Consider the following 27,155-nt stretch of genomic DNA (forward strand, 5'->3'; position numbering starts at 1 on the left):
GGCATCTCCTCATCTACACCTAGAGAAGGCAAGACTCCTGTGTACACAGATTGACCTCTCGTACATAGTTTTTTTACTTGGCTTATCTGATATGTAATTTGTAAGATGTAATTTTTAATCAGATCTACGTCTGATTGCTATCTTCTGAATTTTCTTGATACTGAATATGAAACATACAGTGAGGAACTTTTAAAAGTTACATTTCATTGGTATTTTAGAATCACGAAAAATGTAAATCTTTCAATCCCTCAGGGCTGTAATGATATGCTTTACAAGTTCTCGATACACTGACTTACAGGGGAGATAACTGAGGGGAGGCTGGAAGAGTAATATCTTTCAACATCACCAAAGAGAACCATATATGCACCCTACATTATATAAATACAGTTTAACCAAAAGCATAAAAAAATGGGCGGTTTAAAAAAGAACAATGTCAAGAATAAAAACACATAAGAGAATTCAGGAAAAGCTGCACTTCTCCATATCAATACTCAACAGATTTTCTTTCATTAAAAAATTGAATTGACATGTAAAAACATCACATTTTACAATATACAGATTCATTAATTCTTTAAGAAAACAAACAAAAACACATCAGACATGCAATATTAGCATGTATTTTAGACTCACAGTACATTGCTATGAGATCTTTATATGCTACCGTATGCCTAATGCAGCCTGAATAAAAGTTTGTTTCAATTCTGTAATAACCATCATCATTTTCCAAAAAGCCAGGCAACCTTACCATTCAAATGTGAAAGTAAGTTTCCACTTACTTGTAATTCATTAGCAAATTGGTTAAAAAAAAAGTCAAATAAAATAAAAAATGGAACAAGAAAGAACTCATACAGCTCTCATTGGTCCCACAGCAGATATAGAAATTCCAACTAGAACCTTCAAAGGAATATACATCAAGTAGAAAGCTATCTCAAAATTAATATACATCACGTTTGAATTTGTGATAATTCTCTTCTCTAAACATGGATAAGTGTAATACATAATGAGTTTTCTTCAGCAAGGCTACTTGACAGTAACTGTAGACCTTGCATTCAGACCCTAGGCAAGTTAAGTCACATTGTTTTTCACACTGGTGTTTGTAAGTGCCTTCTCCACACCCAACGATGAAGTGCTCTTTCTGAGTTTAAAAAAATCTCCTCTGTCCGTATTATTTCCCATTCAAAACTACAACTAGCCTTTTAAAATTATTCATCTGTTAGTTTTTCTAAAACTTTACAGTCCTTTTCATCACCCTTTCTCTTCTCAAGTTATTTTTCTTCACATGATCCACGTTGCTAACTTTTCAGCAGGCTTATGGATGTCACGGGCTACAATAGCTGGCTAGTGACTAGAGGACAAAAGTTACAGTAACATGGCAACTTGGATACTCCATGTGTTTTTGCTAAACTCTGTTTTATTCCTGAAGCTGAAAATAGTCTTTCTAATCTGGCAGAAGAAAAAAAAAAAAAAGAAAGAAAGAAAGGAAGAAAACTCTTAGGGATCATGTCATCTCAAACATTTGTCCTAATGGGACAGCCTTAAGAACCCTGACTGCCAGAAGAAAACCAAACACTACCTGAAAAGGTAGCACGGGTCCTATGAAGCATTAGCTCCTTTTGTTTAGGGGCTGTTTGCATTTATGGAATTCCACAGACTGTGGTCCTGCCTTCTCAGGAATGAAAGCATCCAGTGACAAAAATGGGAATGGAAGCAATGGAACATTCCACTGAGGGCCTAGGGGAAGGCCACCACTGCAACCAGGAGGCTGTGAGAAAGGGAGATAAAAAGCGATTTAACAGCCTCACTTTCATGAATGTATCTCATTCTTTTGAATTTAAAAATGTACCTAGCCATGCCTCATGCAGGAGGCCTTTACGTATTCAAATTTTAAAACAAAACTACCCTTTTAATATCATACATGGAATTTAAACATTTGGGTACATTTTATTAAGTGTTTATTTTTTTTTCTACCAAAAAAGAAAAAGAGCAAAAAACAGACAAACAAAAAAATACATACCACCCATGTTGGGCTGGGGAAAAATAAAGTCAGTCATAAATTTCTCCCCTAAGATATGATACTTTATCCTGTATCCTAGAAAACAGTTTAAAGAAAAAAAAATTATACAACTGATTCTGCATGTTCCAACTACTCTGAGTACTCCGCCTTACAGTGCCACCCGAGACAAGTCAACTACACTAAGGATTTGGGAGGTATACCCTTCTGTACAGCTCGTTTGTAAGCAATGCAAGTGCATAACCACTACTCTAATATAGTGCTCAAAAGATTAATTGAAACTTTCCTAACATCTTCCCCTCTTAGAACAATACAACTGAAGGTAATTGCTGGATGCATCATCATCTTTTAGTCTCATAAAACTTGGCATCAAGTCTCTACGGAAAGATGCATGGCAAAACATGCCACTGCTGTTGCTGCTCCTAGAAACAACTGGCAAAAAATATTTAAAGCTAAAATTTATTGCTCCAGATTTAACTCGCAGAACCAGACTGTTGTGTACAAACTGTTAATCTCCATAGATGCTCAGAGATGATTGTCTCCTTGTGTCTAAACACACAAAATACAAGCTGCTATCTGTACAGTTTACAGTACTGAAACACATATATTTGAAAATGAAGTATAGATATGTACTTTGCAAAGATACATGATTTTACAGCAGGGGCTTACCCAAACTTATTTTTTACAGCCACTTTCAAAATAGACAACAACTTCACTAGGATAGCTAAATTACATCAAAGAAAGAATCAGGGTATTGAAAGTAAATAGACTGGCCAATTCCCCAAGCTCCCAGATTATTTTTATATGTCTTTTTTCTTTTCTTTTCCTTTTTTTTTTTTTTTTTGAAGAAACCCCTATACATAAAATGAAAATAATATCTGGATATTTTCTTCAGTGGTGGACTAAGCAGTTTCTTAAAACAAGACATTTAGTTTGCCTTTCACTTCCAAATGCCTTGAAAATAAGATATACTACTGCTTTAAAAGAACCATCGGAATGCTTCAGCGCTGGGAACAGGTGTTCTCTATAAAAAAAGAGCAAGAAAACAAGTTAAGCTTTCTTTCTATGTCAATATAAAATTAGATTTTTCTCCTTTACACTTCAGTAATATTTTCAGTCAGCTATACACAACATAATGACTTGTATATTTCAACATTTAATAAAAAACAAATGTTTAATCTTAGAATATTACAAAAATTAGAATATTGAATTTAATGATAATTTACTAAATATAATGATTAAAACATATTGGTCTAAAAAATATAGGACACACAGCCTAGAACATGGATGGCAATCAGAAGAAAGGGGGAGGTTCAAACTATTAGCCAATAGTAGGAAGACCAGATACAGTATATACTTACATCAGCCTTACATAGGCTGCATTTTAAGTACGCTTGCTAGAGCCAGCAAGCATACTTAAAATCTGTATCTGCTACATACATATGCAGCCTTACATACATATGTAAGGCTGATGTTCAGAATTCAGTGAAGTAATTTCTTTATTCTGGAGAATTTCTTTTACGACAGGACAACAAATATAACATCAATATTACGTCTATATTTAATAACTACTAATGCTAAACATTCCTACATATAATGGAATGAGAACTATACGGACAAAATATACCACTATTTTAAAATGTCTGCATTTGCAACAAATTAATGTCATATATATGAGACAAACTTATAACTAACCAATGATACTCAGTGGAGCATAATGATACTTTTGCACCAGAAAAATACTATAGTTTTCCAAAGGAGTAATAAGCCAGCACTAAATGTATGAGCAATCCTTTTAACGAGAAGCTTACAGTTACTGTGGGGTTTTTCGTTGGATAAACAGTAGTTAAGCTATCAAATTTTCCTTTATATATTAACGTTACAGTCATTCATCATGCCATACTCTTCTTTATAAAACAGAATCACATGAGTACATATTGATGATACATGAGGAAAAACAAGCTAAGAGTAAATTTTCCCGGAGGGCAAAAAGAAGTTGATTTTCTTCCTTAGACCTGTCCAACAAGCCTGTGTAGCCTATAAGACAGCTGCTATAGATTAGTAAGTATGTAAATTGGTATGTTGAATATTACCAAAATACTGAGTAGGTATAAAAGAACACACACACACACACACACACACACACACATCCCTTGTAAACACATCTTAAGACAGTGTTAACAGCACTTGAATTTTCAGAAAATACATGAAAAATTCTACTACAAACACTCTTTAATAATTGAGGTTAGCTTTTATTTACTTTCTCATATATGACTTATTTGGTTGACACCGTCCTACTGTAGCAATGTCATCTAAAAATAAAACTGTGTTAATTGAGAGGTCAAATGAAATTTAAATGAATAAAATAACCATTTTGGCTTATCTGTATTAAATAGAAGTTTAAAAAAACTGTGCTCATAGTCAACATGATATATTTCACAATGAACGTGTTAACAAACTAACGCTGTCTAATTCAAGTTTACATATAGGTATACAAAAAATATTAAAACTTGTGAATATTTTCTAAAATCACAAACAAAAAGTTCCATTATTCCCATAAAAATAGTACTTACTAATATTGTATTCCCTACTCCTCATGGGTTAATCTGTCTTCTCGCCAGTTCACTACGCATACCTGGATCCCCATCATTTGACTTGGTTGGTGAGAAAAACCCCTTTACTACTTCTAAAAAAGTAACTTTTAAATGATATATATAATTATATATGCTCATTACACTTATTTAATCATTATTAAAAGTACTGTATGAAATAATAAGAAAATATATTCATTCATCTTAATATTCGTGCTTTACACACACACATATATATATAAGCAGTAAATGAAAACTTAGTTTACACCAGATGCTACCTTGCTGCTTGATGCCAACTAAGAATAAATTTTATATAAGTATGCATACTTATATAAATGTAGTCATTTTTAACAAGATAAGTTAGATCTAAGCATATCCATGCATTGCAGAATCACACATGAAAAATAAACATGTGCATATATATCCATATATATTCACATTTATGTGTACAGTATGTGACAAAGAGATGCCAACTTACTCTCAGATGCCAACTGGAAATAAGACTGTAAGTATATACTTATATATCTTGTATCCTGATAAACATATATGTTTATGAAGATAAACAGAAGAAATATATGGAGCACATTTTTTAAATGAGATGAACTCCTTATGTCTTAGTTTCATTTTTAAATCTCTCTTCCAATTCTTGGCTCTTCCTGTGCCCCTTTCCACCACTCAATTTCATCTGCAATATTTAGGAAAAGCAAGCTTTATAAAATGCCACCCGAGATCAAAGGTCATTGTTGTGAGGAAAAAGATAATCGCTTCTCAATGCTTGTTAGCACTAAATAGTAATTAGATAATGCCGATATGAGAAAAGCAGAGAGCTAGTTTTCTTTACTGTCATGACCTGTCACAAAATTGCACTGTGATGTGTACATATTAGTATGTATACAATTTTGAGACCAGTATGTATCTCCAAAAATAAGGATACAGACAATTTATTGCTACAGGGAAAGGGAGAAGGTAAGCAGGGATGCACCTATTAAAAATTATTTCTCCCTTATATTAAGATCTTTGAGGTTGAACCCTAAAAATGATTAGTTGGGAAATCACCTAAAATATGTGAGAAAATTTAGGAAAATCACTGGTGCATTAATTGGAACAAATCTTCAAGGCATTCACCAGAAACTTGAAGTGAGGATTCTCTAAGTTTTATTTCACGGTTAAAAAAAGAAACAAAACGCTTCAGCATCCCACAGGCCACACAAAACAGATGTATATCCAATCTCCTGCCCAATTTTCACTGGGCTCACTGGAAATTTCCTTAAGGCCTGGATTGATTCTTTTAAGCCAGAATGGGGGTAGCAACACTGTTTTCATATGTAAACCATTGGGTTAAATTATGGGTTCTAATTAAGTCTGTCCTAATTTGGGGACATATCTTCTCTAATGAGGTCGTCTTTGTAAGAGGACTTCTATTTTAAATGGTTGGGGGGCTTCACCACACCAATGTGGTGGATTAAGCACCCTAACCAGCTACTTTCAGGTTATATAAATTCAAGAGTCCCAGCTGGGGAATCACATTCTTGATGAGATTACAGTGACTTTCTGGATCTCAGTGATGCTTGCAGGAAATCGTTATCCTGAGTGACAGGGAAGCCAGATTCCCCAGGAAGAGAAGGGGGTGGGGAGGTAAAGAATAGAATTGAGTTGATCAGCATTGTTTAAGGCAGTCTTCACCGCTCACACCGGTGCAAACACTGGCAAACAGCAGCCTTGCTCCCAGGAGGCCTGGGGAGAAACCTGCAGCCCCCAGTTCTCCTGGTACTGCTGTAAAGCATGGTGTTCCAGGGAATTCACCCCTACAAGAGCCAGACCCAGAATGACCTTCAAGTTTAAAGGAATGCCTTCTGTTTTCCTCCTAAATAACTTTAAAAGGCAAATTATTGAATAAAATAATTACATAATCCAAATCTAAGTACGTTTTACATTTATTTCTTTAAAAAAATGAATACAAAAATTATCAATATGTCTCTGGCAGAAATGTATTTCAGCTTGATTTTCATTAAATCTGCAATGAAGAAATAATTAAATGACCTAAAATCAGTAAACATCTCCAAATCCGCTACCTTAAGAATTTGAGCATAACTTTCTCTTTTGGTGCTTGGTAGGCAGTCATGTGAACTGTGGTATCTTTAGGTCGGGCATGCACCTACATACTCTTGTTTAAAATATGTCAAGCCTAATAAAAACTCATCTCCTAAAAACTGAAATTGGGTATCTATACTTTCCTACATATGAATTTATATGGGATTGGCTATTCACGTCTAGCTAGATACAATATGTAAAATGTTGCAGTATTCAGGACACCAAACAAAACTAATCATTTTTAATAAAGCTAGACATGAGTTTTTAAAGAGCAAATAAAAGACAACTCGATGCTGAAATTCACTTCAGAATGCATAAAAGTTATAAATTGAGATAATAATTAAGACATTAGCAAATTCTGTAACTAAAGTTAACTATATCTTTCCAATATTTATTCATGTAGTTTCTAATCCAAAAGTCTCAGTGATTCACATAGGCCTTCAGAATTCTACTGTGAAACAGGATGGCTCTAATACAATACTTCCCAAAATACAGTATTTTGGGGTACCATTATTCTTAGATTAATCAAAAAATAATTTCCTGTTTCCCCATTTATTATTAATTAAAGAAACAAACACCAATCATTTTCCGATCCCCATATAATTATGGGAAGTATACTTTTTCCAACCAAAAGCAAAGCAATTTCGAATTGTAGTTAGCCAATACAGCTTCTTATAAACTCTTTTGTAATACATATATTTCAAATAAAAACTTTTGTTTTCACTGTGAGAATCTCCACTATAAGTTTCTTAGACTTCTGAGCATCTAAGTCCTTGAAATTGGAACTCCTCACCGCATTTGATTTACCTCTTTGCACTAGAACTTGAAAACCTTAATGAATCACTGAAATTCTGCAACAGGAAGTACATGAATAAATATGACAAAAAAAGAATAGCAGGAATCATTGTTTGCCTTTAGACATTTGATTATATTTGTTTTGGCTTCATATGAAACTTTCAAACTTTGGGGTATTGTGGCTGAACAAAAGGAAAAGGATTCCTCATGGTTAAAAAAAAAACTACTTTTTTTCTGATTTGATTCACAAAAAATGCTAAAATATCAAGTGATATAGGTTCTTAATTTTTGTACCAACAAAATTTCAAAACCTAATTGGAGAAATGGAAAATTGTATTACATATACTGTACAATATTGTGAATGTGAAGACACACACACATGCACATTATTACAAATTTGGATGATCAGTAGTTATGGTCTAAAATTATACCTAGTAAATGTTAGAGACTCCCAAGATGTTTTAGGCAAAAATATTTTTCTATATCCTATTTACAAATAGTATATTTTAAAAACCATAATCCAATACCTATAGTAGAATTATTAGCAAGCACAGGTATAGCATAGTTCAGTAAGTTTGAGAGAACAATTAATTTATGATAAATGATAAACTCACAGCCCAATAATTTACTGTTATTATAATAAAAAATAACTTTATATTTTAACAATTCCAATATTTTAAAATATATGGATTAATATAAGTATACACAGTTTCCCCTTTTCAAAGTATACCTAACTTACTTTCTCATTCTGTCCTGTTGTAATTTACATGTATCATATATGTGCTGTCTACCAGATTAATTTTTCTCATAATTCAGATTCATTCATCATATAACTGTACAAGTCTTTGGTATACTCACACCTTATTTTGGCCATGATCCAGATGTAAACTAAAAACACCTATCAAATACCACTAATGGGAATATTAGACCCCTCTTTAAAAGGGAGAAAGCACCAAATAAGTAACTGCATAACTTTTATGACCCACATTTTTGGAGGTCTTAAATATGATTATAAGGAGCATTCCACTTTTCTGGTTTCCAAACTGACATTTGGGGCCAGGATTTCTCTGATTAATGGTGGAACTAGAGATGGCTTTTTCATTAGGATTGATTCCCTGTGGGCTATTGCTCCTGCTACTTCTTCTGCCTTGCAAATATGAGGGCTCTTCCTCTTCCCCCCTCCTATTAGAACACCACCACCCTCCCCATCACCACTGTGACGGCATGACTTTAAACTTAGCTAACTTTTGTAAATGGAAAGATGAGATTATATACTATGTTGGAAAGGTGCTAAATCAAGTCAATATGGTGGTAGAGCCAGTAAGGAAAACAACTGTCCAAAGGTGGGTGTGTGTGTATATGGGGAAGGAGTGGGTTGGTAGGAAGAGAAGTAACAGTTTGACACCAAAATTCCCACTGGCCCAGAAGTGGCCAAAAAAGGCACCCACTTTTGGCCTCAGTATCTAATGTAACTACTTGATTTAGGCAAGTGTCTTGATTAATGCTATATAGGATTATATTTCAATTGCTTTTGGTAAAAACACTTCAAACCACATCCTTCCAACAATAAGCAAATTTATTGTGTTACACATGGGTAGCTTAGTGATTAAAATATTCCTGGATTTATAAAAATAAACTATAATAGGGATGGTACCAGGATAAGCAGAAAGAGAAAAAATTTTCAACAATCCATAAATTTAAAAGATGCTTTTGAAAAAATATTTTATATATTATTTTTAATCTATGTATAAGAGGAAGTGTGAAAGGAAATTAAAAGTAAAATTGATATTAAAAAAGCAAAAATCAGGTTAATAAAATCAATACTGTCAAGAATGATTAAAATATCTAGAGTTAATTTTATTTATATATGCCAATATGTTTAAATCTTTATGAAAAATATATGGTTATATGATAATGAATCTGAATAGACATACATATATATGAATGTATGAATTCATATATATATATATGGCAGACACAAGTTAAATAATTCTATCTCCCCTCAAAGTCACTCTACTGATTCCTGTTGACTACAACAATACCTTTAGGTGAGATCATTACTAATTAGCTATTGAAAACACCACCAGCATTCTTTTCATGACCAAGTTGTTGGACAATTTTTGTAAATTTTGGTTATTTTTTTTAAGCAGACAGTGAACTGTCACCTTTTATTGAAGAGAAGAAATATTCACATAAAATGTGAAGAAATGGGAGGTCAGTTAAAAAACTTGAGGTGATTTTATTTTTTTTTTTGAGGTGCTTTTTAAAACCATCAAAGCCATGATTTGGACAGCCTCTAACTTCTATTCAAATACAATACAATAGTTACACCTAATCTCTATAAGAAATTCAAATTATGGTGCTTCTTTTTGATTATTAGAGATGTGGGAATTTGAGAAATATTTTTTTCTATATTACATAAAAAGTGAAAATAAGTTTAATAGAAAATTCCTCTTGGGCTAAGTTCTATAATATTTTGAATGTAGTCACTGAACTTCATTTGGTTCAGTATCTTCTATGACAAAAAGCCAACCACTGAGATAGACCCAGCCTAGAAACCAAAGCATGTTTTATGTCCATTAATTGCTTGGAGGAATTTAGAGAAAATTCCAAACATTTCACAGTCATTAGATATTATCAGCAAAATAATGTACTTGATTAAAACTATACTTCTGAGAATCACATGTTGCTTGGAGTATTTCTTTAAAAAAAAAAAACTTTTTAATAACCGCAATTGCCATTACACTGACTGTTTAAATTCACAGTCATGCTGACTTCTTGGTTTCTTCCCTTAATTTTCTGTTTAAATAATAAAATTAAAAGGTATATAGTTAACAATTTTAATTTAATCAAGTTATTACATGTTACTTGGCTCTTTAGAAATGTATATTGGTTAATCTCCCTCATTAAGAGGGCATACACTCTGAAGCAGTCTACATTAACATGGTATCACCATATCTTGTTCTAGAGCAAGTCCTTAATTTAAGAGTCAAATTTCTCCTCAGGGAATTTCCATGTACTACTTCTTTTTCTATGTGTATCATGTACTCCATCTTCATGCAAACAGAGTCACAATCGCATAGTTAACTAACTAGTAGAGTAAATCAATAAGCCTAACCTTTTTCAGGCACAGGATTTATAAGCTGTAGTGATTAATATTCTTTTCATCATTTTTCTGGACTCTTTTCTATATGTGCAATTCTGTATTTTCCAGGAAATTCTCTGTATAACCCCTTAAAAATTACACTGATATTTTTGAACAGTTAGTTGTTTATAGATGCTGATGGCCTCTATCTCCCTAAACACCATCATCAATTTTTAGCATCAGTTTTCCCATCTTGGCATTTCTATGTTTCTAATTACAGACTTGAGCAAATTACTCTTAAAGAGAAATTAGGAGGAAAAAAAATCTAGTTAGTTTACATGAAACTATTTTATCCACTATGGTAAATGAAAAGAAAAACTGCTGAGTGGTTCTAGTGAATCTAAACCCAGACTCATGGCATCTTTCAAATAAAATTTGAGGCATTAACCATTTCTACTAATTTCTTATTTAAACCAGACTCAAAAAGATGACCTTGAACATGACAATTCTTTCTGCCAACATGCTCCTTTCTCATTTCTCTTTAATCTATAACACTACAGTCTGCCTGTCTTCCCTCTCTCCCTCCCTCCCTTTCTTCTTTTCTTCCTTCCTTTATTTCTTTCTTTCAATATAGCTCTTTCTCTTATTCAGGTCATACAAGGGTTTCCAGTACTCTGTAAAATATGCTTGATATAACAAGTCATACTGTAGATTCTCAGTATGTTCAAGGCAAGAATTCTTTTTTCTTTTCTTATTCCTTGAAAAATTCTGGAGTACTAATAGAAAACTTAATACTACACAACATAACCACATGAGGTAGCCAAGTAGAAATCACAGATAGCAGTATGTGTTTCTTATCTAGATCTGGGAACAACTAGGCCAAGGATGAATTAAGGAATCCCAAGGCTTTTAAATAGGTGTGAGATTGCTTTCAGAGTTTTCTAAAGTTACAATTATATCACTTGAAATGCGTCCATTTTGGGGGGCTGAGAATTAAGAATGTAAGTAGGGAGCTAATTATCTTGGATGAAAGATTAAGATGTAGAATTAGGGAATGGCATAGGTATTTTAAAAAGGCAGTTAGGAATAAAGAAAAGTTTGAGTTCCTTAAGCGAAGATGTGTGTATGTGTATGTGTGTGTATACACAGCACTTACTACAAATCTCAGAAAATAACAGTTCCTACCTAAAGATATGTTGAATTGAATTGAATTTATCAAGGGTTTACCATGTGTTTAGTATATACCATGAATTCATGAATATACCTTATAGGTACAGACCTGCCTAGGAGAAGTAAAGACACACTGCTTATAGAAACACATTTACATTTTACTCTTTATCTTGGTAACATTGTTCCATTTACAAATGTAATTTCTTTCCTCACTACAGATTTGTTCAATAGTGTTGTGGCTGTCACTAAACTAGTGTTTTTCAAGCTTTTTTGACTGCAATCAACAGTTGGAAATACATTCTACATAGCAGCCTAGTACATGCATACACATACATTTATGTGTACATACATAACTGAAACAAAAGTTTAACAATATGTACTCTTACTACATGTGATACACATATATTTTCTGCTCCATTCCGTTCTATTCTATGTTCTAAAAATCCTGGCGATAAGCCAACACACTGGTTTTCATGGACCACTAATGTGTTGTCACCTGCAGTTTGCAAAACACAGCTTCACACCATACAAATAACATGTACATGTGAAAAGCATCACATGAGGAAAATCCAAAACCACTCCACTTCATAACGCATTTAACTCTATGGATAGCAGCCTTACGTAGAAGAACCAATATGTATATCCTTTGGCATTTTAAAGGCTAGTGTTCTCTATTTTGTTTTTCATGACTGACAATTAGAGCACACTGTTTCTGAGAAGATGCCACATCTCACTTTGCATTCATCTACATACAACTGAGAATTTTATCTCTTTTCCTTATTCTCGACTCCATTAAAACCATCCCTGATCTCATTTAACCTACAAACATTTCCCATAGAGAAGTCTTTGCCCAGCACAGTTATTTTTCTGCCACTGATTCACCATCACTCATAATCATCATTTCCAATTAAATCTATATAGTCTATTATTCTTTTAAAAATTTATTTCATCTCTTTTCACTCTGTAAAGTTTTAAAGAAAATACATCTTCTCCAGAATTTGCCAGATTTGCTGAAATACACAGAAATGCCCATGACTCTTCCTGCTCTATAAACATTTATCCCTTTCTTCTCTCATCCTACTTGATCTCTATCCTTTTGATACTATCAATCATCCAGAGGTTTTTTTTAAGTCCTTGAGCAAGAAGCAGCACTTTCACCACAGTTTCCCCCATAGTTTGACACTTTTCTTCACTTGCTCCAGAACGTCCTCTGAAATATGAGTTTAGATGAATATGACACCTAAATGGAATCCCATCTTCCACCCATCTTGGAAGTATTCAGTTACACTCGGGAGTTATTCTACCAAATGTTTCAAAGGCATAAGTAAACATAATAACATCAGCTAAAACACAATCTGTTTTTCCTTGTCTCTAATTCAGCGGCCACTCCACTGAACTTTAGACTCAGCTCTGACTCCCTAACCAAATGTATTGAGTCAAGCATGAAAACATTATCTCCCCCCTTTATTGTTTCCATTCTCTGCAAAACTTCTATAACTGCTTCAGCAGTTATAGTCAGCAAAGCAGACTTCCATACCCTATCCTGACAGAACTTCTTCTAGATACTGCATTGCACCCTGGCTTGAATATCTCTTTCTCCTTCATTTTTAAAGCTTTCTTGGTTAGTATTCCAAATCTTTTAGGGCTTATCACTATTTTCTCCCAGAAAACCAACAGCATTTTCTATTATTGCTCACTAACGTTCTTCATTTCATAAATACTCTCTTCTTATTAAAAAGAAAAAGCTCTGCATAGTCACTTCACTTTTTAATCTCAAAATGTGTATCTACCTGTTTAACTTCCTACACACTCACTCACACACACACACACACCCCGTCTTCGAAAACAAGAGTAACTCTACAATTTTCCAGTGTTTGTAAATATGTTCTCCAACCAGAATCTGTGACAAGCATTTAACCATTTCTTACAATGATTTTCTTAAACTCACAAATGCACATTTAGAACAACTCCTGTGTCTGTCCAAATAAAGGAAATAGTAGCCAAAAAAAGGTATTGAGTTGAAATGCACACACACACACACAAAATCTATTAAAAGATACAGAAATTTATGGTAGTGGTGTGCCTTTGGTGAGGAAGGAGGATTTGTTTATCAGGTTTATCTCTTTCCAAGAGAAATCATGCCAGATCTTTGGTGAACTGGATGATTAAGACAAATATTCAGAAAACTCAAAGCCACAAAATAGTCTACATGGGCTTTAATTTCTGATAACTATAAGTAACTTGTTGGTATACTGAATTATCTGTAAATGTAATTGCCTTCTCCTCTACTTTTTATTGATGACTTTAAATTAGGAACGAGAAATCGTATAGCATCTTTCAGTATACAAAGAACATGAACCTACACACAATATTAAAAGTTGTAGTGAAGGTTGGTATTACTATGTCCATTTCACAGTTGAGGAAATAAAGTTCAGAGAAGTAATGCTGATGGAGCTAATATTGTTCAACTGGTAAGTTACTTGAAACTAGTGGCTCTTCCCACAATCTATCACCTAAATGTAGCCACAAGGGCCCAAATATTATTTTTAATTATAAAATAAGTGAAAAGCCAAGAAACTAGTAGTTTGTTTTTTCTAAATATAATTTATATTTGGTTTTATATCAGCCAAAGAAATGCATCTTTAGCTATTAGTTCTTTGGAAAAGCAGTTGTTTGCTTTGCCACTGTCTTCTGAGTAAGAAATGTAACGTGACATCGATAGGTTAAAGATCAAAAAAATAGAAAAACAAAAAAATTTCACAGGTTCGCTCTCATACCTGGCTATGGATTCTTATGCTCTTGAAATAAATTAAGAGAAAGCCTTGAAGTTTCACAGAGAAAAAAATATTTCTCATAATGTTTTAGAGTAGAAGTTAACAAGCCTGCTGGGATCCTTTTAGCCCCTGCAGAGCTAAGTCTTCAACATTATTAAATGTCTGTCGCATCTGAAGTATGCTGCAACATAACTCAATAAACAACAGAAAACATGTGATGCTGAATAGAGGGAGACTTTTCGATTACCCTGCAGAATAATTCAATTTCAGGACAGGTGTTTGCATGTGATGGAACAAGATATGACTGAAGGATAAAACCACCTGTGTGTCCCTCCCTCAATATTTTGAAACTACTAAGGATAATAGCATAAATGCTAGATGAAAATGTTAAGAATGAGCAGAAGCATTGCAGCACAAATGAAGGAATACAATTATGCATGCACAAAATCCTCAAAATTTACACTGATCCCACCAAAGAAAGTACTGTCTTGAAAACAGGTTTTTGTTAAAAAAAAAAAAAAAAATGATATTATCTAGAGTGCTCTACTTCCCCAGCCAAGATCATCTGACGCTCTAATTGGTGACTGAAAAATCACACTTATAAAGGTGAAAGATTTTACCATTATTTTGGGCTCATTTTCGCTTTTAAAAAACTAATCCAAAAATAAGAGGAAGGGCTTCCCTGGTGGCACAGTGGTTGAGAGTCCGCCTGCCGATGCAGGGAAGACCGGTTCATGCCCCGGTCCGGGAAGATCCCACATGCCGCGGAGCGGCTGGGCCCGTGAGCCATGGCCGCTGAGCCTGTGCGTCCAGAGCCTGTGCTCCGCAGTGGGAGAGGACACAACAGTGAGAGGCCCGCGTACCGCAAAAAAATAAAAATATAAAAAAATAAAAAATAAAATAAAATAAAGAGGAAAACTGAAAGAGAAGTAGTCCTTTCTCCAACTTGCATATTTACATGGGCCTTTCAATAAATCTTGAATTTAACCTACTAATTTAAGTAGATATTTTTATATGATGAATGAGCTCATTTTTAATATTTGTAAAATATGAATAAAAATAAATGTAAGAGACTGAAGCATATCCAGGCTTGTGAAACTTATTGGATAGTAGGACACTTTGTTACATTTTTCCAAAGCAAAATTAAAAAGTGAATTGTTTTCTGGTAAAAGTAAACTACATATTCAATCTGACCAATTGAGATTGAACAGTAAGTTCTAAGAGCACCAACTACTTCAGATGAGTTTTTTTTTAAGATACACTTCAACCTGTTCCTGGGGAACACTCCAGTAGTTTTTTGGTTTACGTTTATATCCAGAGGGAATATTCTACCAGTGTCTCCAGGATCACCCTGACATAGTTCTTCAGTCTCCAACCTTGTACTCTGGAACAAATATGGATGAAATGCCCATGTCGTTTTACACGCCTTTCAGTTTTTAGTCTTACAGACTATTTTACTAGATTGTCCTGTATTTGTCAATCTGTAAGTCTGCACTGTGCAAAATTCTTAATTATTCACCCAGGAGAACAGTTGACTAAAACTAACCAAAATATGCAGCAATGCTTCAGTAATCAATTCATTAAAAAGTTTAAAAATCAAGTAACTTTTCTTTCCTTCATCACTAGATATACTTTCCATTCTCACTTAAAATATCCAAATACTTTTATATGATTAAAGTCTAAAGTTTGTTATTGGCTTTTTGATTATTTATTTTTATTTTGTTTAATGATGGCTGAACTTCAAACAAACATTCTTATAGGATAATTTACAAATGCTTTTAACTGCTTTTATTCTACTATTCCTAATTGCCATCCAAAAGATTGGTTAGAATTTGCATGATGTTTGGATGAGAAGGGGTATGATTTTCATTTAGGAATTATTTTAAAATGTGTGGTTCTTTTAAAAACAACTTTGACTAACTTGTAGTAAATCTAGTGATGGAAAGAATCTCACTGGACTTGCATTACACTTTGATGTCTTGGCAACAAATCTACTTTCTGCCTTTAGTCAAAGCTGAACTTTTCTGAGCTTTTTTCCTTAGCATTTATGAAATTCAGACTCTTTTCCCTATGTTATTTCTATATTACATTCTAGTGTTAATCTACTATCATTTGGTTTGAATTTCTTGAAAAGTTTCCTCTTTCCTTTTGATTAAAACAAAAATGTGTATTTTTATACTGGGATGTTTTTGATTCTTGAAACTGAAAACCCATTTTTGAACTATGATATAAAATGACAAACTGTTGTATGTTGCAGTTTAAGATACGAAACATTTGTATTTTACCTGTAGGTTTTTTTTGTCACAAACTTCCAAATCTTATATGACATGTTCAATTGTTGACCGGTTTCGTTATTTAACCATACAGAGTCTGAGTTTGAGTGACACACCTATTTCATGTGTGGTCTACAAATGAAAAGGTGGGGAAGCAGGTGCCACCTTCCTGCAAAAATCGCAGACAATGCTCTGTCCAGAATTTTACAATTGCCATTTGTGTGGTTGAAGCTCTTAGAACTTGTCGTATATAGGAAATGTGTCCCTCCTCCCTTAGAACACTCTTCGAAATCCAGTTACCAAGAGTGGGGTAATATCTGGATGCTTTCCACGAGACCTCTTAGGACCTCAACCTAACTTGCGGAGAATTATTTGGGGCCCGTTCATTCAGCAGATAAATTTTTAAAAGAGAGAAAAGAAAAGAAAGAAGATGAGATTATCCTTTTTCCTGACTTTCCAGTTTCTCAGTCTCTTCACTCTAATGTTCTTCCAACTCCTGCCTCTAGCTCACAGAAAGCCTGGGTGGCAGCGGTGTGTACGCTCAGCAGAGAGCCAAGAGCGGGGGCAGGGAAGTCTCCCGAGGCACTGCTTACTAATGTAATTCCATAAATCAGCTAATGGGAGAGAAACCAGATCTGTGTGGTCTCTAATGCTGTCCCACAGAGATCAATCATGTCACCTGAACAATGTTCAGGGACTACGAGGCTGGGGTTACCCACGGGACAATTTTCTCCCTTGAGTCATATCAGGTTGGGAGATTTAAAAAAAGTTAGATCTTAGTATCAGAAATGTAACTGCTGTGAATAGAAAAACTACAGGATTCCCTTTGTATGAGATTACCTTTGTGTGAGACAAAGGTCTGTCATATAATGTATTATCATACTATGTAATCACATTTCTTAAAATATATGGGAACTTAATATTGATCATTGAGGATACAAGTTTTTAAGATAAGTTTTGTTGCACAGGGGCATACAGAATTTGTAATGACTGCTTTGAATAATCAGTGATCATTTTTTTAGTAGAGTAATTGACTAAATGAATAGTCTTATATGCAACTATACAGTGCACAGTATCATAGGAAAACTAAGTTTGTTTTATGTGCATTGTTATCATATGGAATACTATAAAGGGGTGATTTTATTAATATATTTTTAAGGAATTAAGATGCTCTTAACATGAGGCTAAGCAGGAAAACGTGGAAATAAGTAAAGCAGTTTTAAAAGGAATGCCAGAGGGGAGGCTTTAAAAAATGTGGGCAAGAATCCCAACACATCTATGTGAATCTGTCTTAATTTCAGTTTCCTTACCCTGAGAATCTGATTACGCCTCCAGTATTTGGCATGAGAATAAGTCAAAGGGAAAGAAGAGCACATGGGGCTTGAAGTGATAAATAAGAATAGTAGTGATGACTATGATCCAGATATTAATTGGTGTCCATAATTTAAAGTCAACAAATATTCGCTACTGAACTTACACCTGAAATCTACAGGTGATATCCATAATGAATCCCCAAATCACTATCCTTAGCCAGGGAGTCTACCTGACATCTAAAACATCTCCACAGATGATGATAAGTTACAGAAACCAAATTAGAGAGGGAAGCAGGTCAGCAGGGGTACTTTTCACCATCCCACAACCACTGCTCCAGCTTTGGTTCAGTCATGTAAACCCTGTCACTCTGACATGCATCCAGCTGGTTTCCTACAACGATAACTGTGTGGTTACACATGTGCTTAAGGCAATCATGCTGCCTTTGCCGCTTTAAAATGACCTAGTTAGAATGTTAGCCAATTAAACTTTTTAAAAAAACAAAACTTTTTCTTTCTTTCTGCCAAATTGCATTCCATTAAGAATCTTAGCTTTGAACCAAGAACAATTCTCTGGTAGGAAGGGGTGTATAGCTAGGAGAACATCTTCAGAGAGCTCTACAAAGAGAGAAATGTGTTTCCCCTCCCATCCACACCCCAGTTTCTGAAGATCAACAGAATTTTAAAAGAGAAGAAAAAGTAATACTATGGAATTTTGTGATCAAAAAGCCTAAGAAACTTAAGGATCATGATAAGTTTGTGGGAAAACTATCAAAAGGAAGAAAAAAGGAAACTTATGAAATTTGTTTAGACTAATAAATCAGCATAGAAACTTGTGCAGAAAACCTCTTGGTACTCACATTAAACTCGTTCAGAGAGGTTACTTACTAAATAAATGAGAATTATTCAGTGGTCCTATCTACTACATACCCTAAATTGGGATGAAGGCAGTGCATGAGTCTAGCAAAAGTTGAAGGCCACTTAGCAACACCAAATCTATAATTCTAGATTTTATAATCCTAGATACTATAGTTTGAGAGAAAAAAAAAAAAAAAAAGCTATGTAGTGCTATCAACTGGGCAATAACAGGAGGCTTTAGTATGAACTGAATTTTAACTGCCTATGGGCCTTAGAGACCTAGAGAAGTTATATTAATCCAGAGAAGATCATTCAAAGCTAAAAACTAATTTTTGCCACCTAAGAAAACACATGGACCTACGCCTTTATAATTGCTGTTATCTTTGCGTAAGCAGAGTTGCCAAAGGAAATGTAATAAACCACCCTGGAGTAAAGTCAAACTTTCAACAGAGATGGGTTCTTTTATAAAGAGGAATCAATGCAATATTTTGATGGAATTGATCATAATCAATAATGATATCAATATAAATTGATTTTGAGGGAATTCCAAAGTGCTATTTGCTTTGACTTATATTAATACAACTTAAAAAAAACAAACTGTATCTTACTTGTGTTCAAACATGCAAAGATCTTTAACTCTTTTCCCTTCTCCTTTTAAAGACCAGTCCTTCTTGGAGAAAACTCCTTTAAGCCACGTTCACAATTTTTTAAAAGAATGTGCAGATTTCCCTCTGATGATAACTTGTGAGAACCGCTCTCAGCCTACAATCCAGCCCATTGAATATTCCCTAATGCTACATCCACCACCTATATATGAACACTTAGCCATCTACTCTGTAAATTATATCAAGAGGCTAAATATGATTACCTGTTCATATTTCTTTACTAAATATACCACCAAACCCATTTACCTCTGATTTTCCATTTTTTTCCCCTTTTGTTTTGATCAGGTCACCATATGAAATTTCCACCAAACACATCAATCTTTGTATTTAACATAATTAAAAGCCTAATTTAACAAGTAATTTAGTGATAATCTGTACGTTGTCTGTTTTAAGGGCATATAGGAAAAAGAAACTATTATTGACCAAATAGGGTGTCCAACAAAACAGTGCTTGGTGTATAGAACAATTTTGTGACTACAAAATGGTTAATCTGCTAAATGCAGAACCCCAAATTTATATTTTTTGTAACTGAGTTTTAGGAATCATTTGTTTCTAAGCTATGTAAGACAGTCTTAAATAAAATTACCATCACCTGCTACAAATTGTATCTATTCTAAGTCATCTCTCCTTAAAAACTGCAAATGGTGTTCAGCTTTCTATACTATATCCACTTTCCGGAAAAATACCAAGTATGCAGAAAATAAAATGAGGAAACAAACATTTTGTCATGGTAAGGAGAAAAATTATCCTAGAAGAGGGTAGAAAATCCCCTTTTGAATTAATGTATTTCCGTTTCAATGATTAGTCTGTGTGTGTGTGTGTGTGTGTGTGTGTGTGTGTGTGTGTGTTAATGGGAATGTAGGCTTGTGTGCCACAAACTGTGTCCTCACTTTTACAACTGGGCCACTAATAAGTCTCGCCCAATAAAAGTATATAGAATGTGATGTGTCCCACCCTTTGGGCAGAGATGCTTTTAAAAATAATAAGGGGGGAGGGGTCATTTTGAACCACCAAGGGAAATTTCTGACCATATTGAATGTGAAACTTCTGATTTTTCAAACCAATTACATTAGTTTTCCTCCCGGAGCTAAAAAGGAGGGGCGCCCTCCCCATATGGAGGGCGGTTCCAGGCGAAGTGCAGCTGGGGAGGGTGGCGGAGAGGCCATGACCTCCGCAAACCACCTACAACTGTATCTTACAACCTGAATGAAGCTTCAGGAAAGGGGTACTGCATCTTGAAGCCAGACACGAAGCCCTGAAGGGGAGAGGACAGGGGAGGGAGGAGGGAGGGGGGGAGACTGGGAAACAAGAAATCATCTCCTCTGACCTCTAGCGAAGTGCCAGGTTTTTTCTTTAGCTCTTCACATTTTCTAAATTTGCAGATCTGGTGTCCCGTTTTGCGGTTCCTGCAACTGCTGCAGACGCCACAGTTGATGAGCCTCTTGCAGGGCACGCAGACCCCACACCTTTTCCTCTTCTTCTTGGCCGGGTTGGCTCCGCCAGCTCCCCCCGAGGAGGACGAAGAGGAGGAGGAATGATTCTGCGGGCAGTCTGCCAGATTGGCAATTTGAAACGCACTGTCTGTGACGGCTGCTGAGGCTGCTGCGGGGGAGTGAAGGGCTGTCATGACGATGACCCCTGGAGGTAATGAGATGCCCCCTAAAGCCGGGATAGCGGAAAAAGTCCCCACGCGCTCGGGGAGATTCATTATCTCTGCTTCAGCAGCGCCGCATTTGAGCTTGTTCATGCATTCCCCCGCCAAAGGTCTGCAGTGTTCGGGGGATAAGGTGGAGAGGAAATTAGTATTTGCCATTTGCAACGACGGCTCTGGCGGGCAGCCAGCTTTCCCCAGCCTCTGGGAGTCGTTTCGGTGGTGCATGCTGGTCCTGCTGCCGCCGCCGCCGCCGCCGCCGCCGCCGCCGCCGCCGCCGCCGCCACCGCCACCACCGCCGCCGCCGCCACCGCCGGTGGGGAGGATCGCCGAGGAGGCGGCGGAGGAGGAGGCGGCGGCGGAGGAGGATTTCCTGCTGCCCCCGCCGCCCCCGCCGCCGCCCCCGCCGCCGCCGCCTCCGCCTCCGCCGCCCCCGCCACTGCCCCAGAGCATGGCGGTGGCGGCGGCGGCGGTGGCCGCGTTGTCGCAGTTCCAGGGGGACATGCCGATGCGCGCGGCGGCCGCGGCGGCGGCGGCGCTGCTGGGGAAGATGGGGGTGGTGATGCGCGCGATCTTGGCCGCCTGCGGGAAGGCGCCCCCGTTGGTCTTGTAGAAGGAGGTGGCAAAGGAGCGGTAGCGCTCCATCTCCGAGTTGTAATCCACAAGGCTGTTCAGGGCCCCCTCGGGCAGGTGGCTTTCCTTGGGCAAGCCCGTGGCCTCCGGGCTCGGCCCGGGCTCCACGCAGACATTGGTGTTCATGGTACAGGGGGGGAAGAAGGGGTGCAGGGTGGAAGTGGGGACCGTCTGGTCCGACACCTGGGTGGGAAAGGGGGGAAGGTGGGGGGGAGGGAAGGGGGTGATGGTGGTGCCGGGGTGGGGGCCGAGGCGGGAGGGGAAAGTGGGTCCGGGTGGGGAGAGCAAGGTGAGGACTGCTTTATTCCTCTCTGGGGCGCATTTCCACAGACGGTGAATTCCCAGGCAGCGTCTTCCTTTGCATTATCCTCCAACTGTTACAACTAAAATAAAGAAAGTCATTCCAACAAGCAGCACGAGGAAAAAGATGGACAAATAAATAAACAGCCTCCCTCACCACCCCACCGCAGACGCTGAAAGCTCCCACATTCTTCGTCAGGTCGTTTGCATAACAATCATCAAGACGTGACCCCCCCCCCATTCCCATCCTTCCCCCACGCTCCCAGGCCCGCTCTCTCCCTCCCCACAGCACACCACGGCTCCTCCCCCCTATTCTTATAACCCTCCTGAGAAAATGTATTAATAGCCAGGATACCCAGGGAAAGAGGAAAGACAGGGGTGACAAATGCCGAGGGAAAAGGGCAATTGGAGTGCTTAAAGACATGCAAATCAGGGGTGGGAGGGCGATACTACCTATAAGCAGAGGGCATTTAAACATTTTGAAATGTATGAACAAGTGCTGCCTGGGCATGCAAATGCTCTAAAGTAGAAAACTGCTATGGCCCTATGAGGAAAATGAACAGGAAATTAGCAAATGAAGTACTGAGAAAGTCTGCAATACATCCGAGTATAAACTGTAAGCAAACACAATACAACTGAGAGCTAAGAGACTGCCCACATACAATCTGAACTAAAGAGGCAGGGAGAAAAGAACTACCAGCTGCCACAGTGTCCTTGTGTGTCTGCGGTCATTAGTTTGAATCCCAGCACAGCTGGCTCTGTTAGGGTCTTAATTCAATGGACCAAGGACGGGTCTCAATTGTACAAGCCATTTGGTGGTGGGGCTTGGAGGGGGTAAGAGGGTGGTGTTCTACTTGTTTAAAAGAAAGAAAAGAAAGATGGACTAGATTAAAAATTTTTTTTAATAATACAGAAAAATGTCAAAGGTTTTAAACCAAGTGCCTGCAGTCTCTGTAAGAATATTCCCAATAATTCCTAATGGAGACTCCAGTCTATTCCCAAGACAAGAAGAAAGCATGGACTTTTTGAGGATCTCTCACAGTCACTGATTTTTTTACATTGAGTAAAAGTAGGGGGGAATCATTTAAGGTGTTCCATGAAGAAATAATCATTAAAATGATTTTTTTTTCTTTTGCTCTGTTTTACAGGAAAGTTTAATGTTAACTGGGTATTTGCATTCATCTCTTTGCTTACAGGCCATTATTATGCTTAGGAAGAGGTATTTTAGTTGTTTATCACAGAGGGAGAGGTACATCACAGCCTTTTGAGAAGTAAAGCAAAAACATAAAGTGTATATTAACCTAAAAAAACAGTTTCTTTGTTTCCAGATTTTTTGGGGGGGGCAGAATATCTTTTTGTGACATCTTCTGAAGCCCACATATTGGTCTAGAATGTGGAGTTCAGGGAATTTTAAATGGGGGCCCAGTAGTCTGTCTCAAATATTCAGTTCAAAATGGATATCAATTATAGCAATTATGCTTATAATTAGATTAATGAACCATTTATGCCCAAACTCCAAGTGCAAAAACTTCAAGACCTGATGATGAGGTGCCCTAAAAAGAGGGGTTTATGTAAACAAATCCCTATTAAGCAAAGTAAATCAAGATAAGGAACCTCACCCCAGGCTGGATTAGAAGCTAGCAGGCATCTTTCAATCACAGCAAGTCCCTAATCATTCAGGAACCACCTCTGTGGTTTCGCATTAGGGAAAACTGCTCCCTTCAGAGGTCTGAAGGCAATACAAAGGGTGCCCCCAAAATGCTCCTGGCTAAATATTCTTGATGCTGGGAAGGGGGTGGGGGAAGACACAGCAAGAATATGCATATAGCTTCAGTTTCTGCGAATCACATTGTAACTGCAAGACCATAATAACTACTACTCAGTAAAAACTAGTTATGCCAACCATGCATTAGATACCAGCACACTGAGTGGAGGGAAAAATGTCAACATTTTAGTCTTTTGACCTTGTTCCAAATAAAGAAATAATTTAATGTCCCTTTTTCCAAGTATCAGAGTGGTGTCTCCAAAAAGAAGCTTTCCTTATTACCATCACCTCCCCCTTCCCTCCTCAAGGTTTAATGCCACCAGAAACTGTAGAAAATGATTGTGCCCAGCATCCAGGTGATTATTGTTTAATCAATGCATCTTGGAGCATGAAAAAGGTACTAAACCACAGCTATTGTTTGGATTTTCTTTAAAAAACGAAATAAAACACACACAAATAACTATAGTCCTATTCCAAAGCTAAATTAGACATCCATACTTCATGATCCTGTTTTGCCCTTAAACAATGTGACTGTACATGCCTAATATTGTATGTCTGGTCTACCAGAGACATAGAGATCAAAGGTCATATTTAACATTCAGGAGGAGGGGCGGGTGCAGATTAATTAATAAATTAATACAGCGACGCCTTTTATCGCTGGAGTCCAGCATTAATAATCTACTTTTACAATCCCAACGGACAGCAAACATTTAAGAGCAAAAAGCCAGAGAAAGAGAAAGAACAATCACTTACCAGTCTCTTTTTATTTGGGGAGCCTTAGAATTTGCAGACGCTGCCAGTCTGCCTTTAATTAGTTGCACATCACCCCCTAACACAAAGAAACACAAATCCAGATGTGTCTTGGCAGCTCCCAATTACAACTTTAATACTTGTAAACAAACTGTTGGGGACGGGGGAATAAATAAATATGCGGATCAAAAAAAAATACCTGTAAATGGCTTTTTTTTTTCTTGTTGCAGAGAGAAGGAGGAGGAGATGGTGTTAGTGGTGGGGGTGGAAGGAGGAGGAGGTGGGGGGAGAGGAAAGAGCCGAGTGTGAGTGTATGTGTGAGAGCGCGGGGCTGTTCTCGGTGGTCTCTCCTCTCCCAGCGCGTTGCTCTCCGTCCGTCTCCAGTCGCTGTGTGCGAGGGTGGGAGGGAGTCGGGGAGTCTCTCCTCTCTCTCTCTCTCCCCCTCTCCTCTCCTCTCTCTCTCTCGGTCTCTTCTCTCTCCCTCTGCCCCCCTTCTCTCTCTCTCTCTCTCTCTCTCTCTCTCTCTGTTTGTGTGTGTGCGTGTGTGCGGCTGCGGGGGGAGGGGAGGGAGAGACAGAAAGGCGAGGGAGGAGGTGGGAGGCTGGGGGCGGGGGCGGGGGCGGGGGGGTGATCGGCGCCGAGGTGAGGAGGACGCAGCGACGCGGACACCTACTGATGATTGGCTGCAAATTACACGGGGAACAAGAGGCGCACGCGGGCCGGCGCTCCCCTTCACAAATCCTCTCCTCGCCGGAGGAGCCACGTTTCCCGGCTCGCCTGCCGATCGCCCTCCCTCCTGGCGCCCCGCTCTCCGGCTCAGCCGCCCAGCCCAGCACAGAGGGCTGTTGATTATTTTCTTTTGCTCTCGGAGATAATTGTTTGGAAGGGATGGAAAGAGGGCGTTTCCGCCTCTCTCTCTCTCTCTCTCTCTCTCTCTCTCTCTGCTCTCTCTACGTGTGGGGTGTGTGTGTGTGTGTGTGTGTGCGGGTGCGGGTGTGTGTGTAAATAAACTTGTCTGGGTTTTTTGGCTGGGTTGAGAAGAGCAGTACAAGAAACAGAAAAGGTCGTGTTTGTTTGAAGAATACTCTTATTTCACACCCTACCGCATGGCTTTTAAATAATACTCCTGATGTACCCAGGAAGACTTTTAAAAATTATGATCATTTAGATCTTTAAAGTAAGGGAAAACGGATTGGTGTTCTGCTTGTCCGGATCTTTTAAATATTATTATGCCAGAATGCAAAAAAAAATTGGTGATGTGTGTAGCCTGACCGATCTCAAAATCAATCTCAATCTCTCTCCTCTCTCTCCTCCACCCGCTTCCCCAACCCCATTCTTTTACTATTCCATCTGGTAGTTCCAGTGATTAAATATGATTTTTAACTTACTACCCTATTTTTAATTACAAACTTACTTAAACAAAAACTACTTTTATAGCTACATTAATCTATTTTATACTAGTATGACTTCTTGACACTTGGGAAAAATAGTTTCATAATTGAAAGATAAATCTTTTTACCACAGGTCAAAAATAAATAAAACTCACTCATAAATGCAGCTATGAATTAATTTCTTCACTGCTGCCTTAAAGAAAATGAGATATTCCTGGCTACATGCTATCCTACTATTGAAATGAAGTGTGCTCATAGTTATCTGAAATATTTAAAAATATGAATCTTTTGGATAATTTTAAAGAAAAAAACAGCGATTCATAATAAGCTACAGAAGTAGGAAGGAAAAAAATTCAGATTGTTTAAATTGGTCTTATAAAGCAAAGTAAAAGTTCTGTATTAAAATTAAAACTGTACTCTAGAATAATACAATAATATAGTTTCAGAGAGGGAAGAAAAGTATAATAATGAGTTGTTTCTTTTATAATAACAACATGCTGAAAAGACATTTTGAATCATTTTGTTTTTGAATTTCAAAAGACCGACCTTGACCATATCAAGATTCTGCCAACTCTGGAGGACTGATTATTGATAAGATGTTAGGAACCGTGGTGTGCATAAATGCAGGTGCTGTACCAAGAGTGGGCAACTATTGAAATAGGGGGCAAATTGTTTTGTGACTCATTGATTAAGATGCATGTTTTGTAATTAAAAAAAATAGAATAAGTTGGTTATAAAATCAATCAAATCAGTTATTTGGCATTTATAGCCAAAAAACTGGGTGGTTAATAATTACTTAAGTTCATTGGTAAGATATGTTTATACTTTTGTCAATGCTTTGTGAAAGCAAAGAAAGGAATTTTCTATTGGATTTTTTTTTTTTTTTGAGCTGAACGTCATAAGAAATTTATCAGCAAAATGTAGGCACCTTTTAATGAGCGCCTACACTCATTATACTGGAAAGATGGTAGATTCTTAAACATCTTTGCAAAATATTTGAAGTAGTCCAATGTTAGAGGTTTTGAATTTGTAAATAAACAAT

The 27,155-nt window shown here is 37.1% G+C and overlaps 1 protein-coding gene across 1 annotated transcript; it reads right to left on the reverse strand.

The window, feature by feature from the left end:
- On the reverse strand, positions 1-25,233 carry CXXC4 (CXXC finger protein 4). Its single transcript, XM_049709498.1, has 3 exons — positions 24,726-25,233; positions 20,951-22,290; positions 1-3,035 (listed from the first exon to the last, which is right to left on the reverse strand). The coding sequence occupies exons 2-3, from the start codon at positions 22,031-22,033 to the stop codon at positions 2,991-2,993; spliced, it is 1,128 nt and encodes a 375-aa protein (XP_049565455.1). The 5' UTR covers positions 22,034-22,290; positions 24,726-25,233; the 3' UTR covers positions 1-2,990.
- Positions 25,234-27,155: the final 1,922 nt, after the last annotated feature.

This window comes from Orcinus orca, chromosome 4 (assembly GCF_937001465.1).
Source record: "Orcinus orca chromosome 4, mOrcOrc1.1, whole genome shotgun sequence".
NCBI lineage: Eukaryota > Metazoa > Chordata > Mammalia > Artiodactyla > Delphinidae > Orcinus > Orcinus orca.

What these genes read in the sequence shown, in the direction of transcription:
- CXXC4 (XM_049709498.1), bottom strand. Translation starts at nt 22,033, where the DNA reads ATGAACACCAATGTCTGCGTGGAGCCCGGGCCGAGCCCGGAGGCCACG. An exon ending in AACCTGGCACTTCGCTAGAG is followed by an intron (nt 3,036 to 20,950) that starts GTCAGAGGAGAT and finishes CTTTTTTTATAG; the next exon opens with AGAACACCTGTTCCCAGCGC.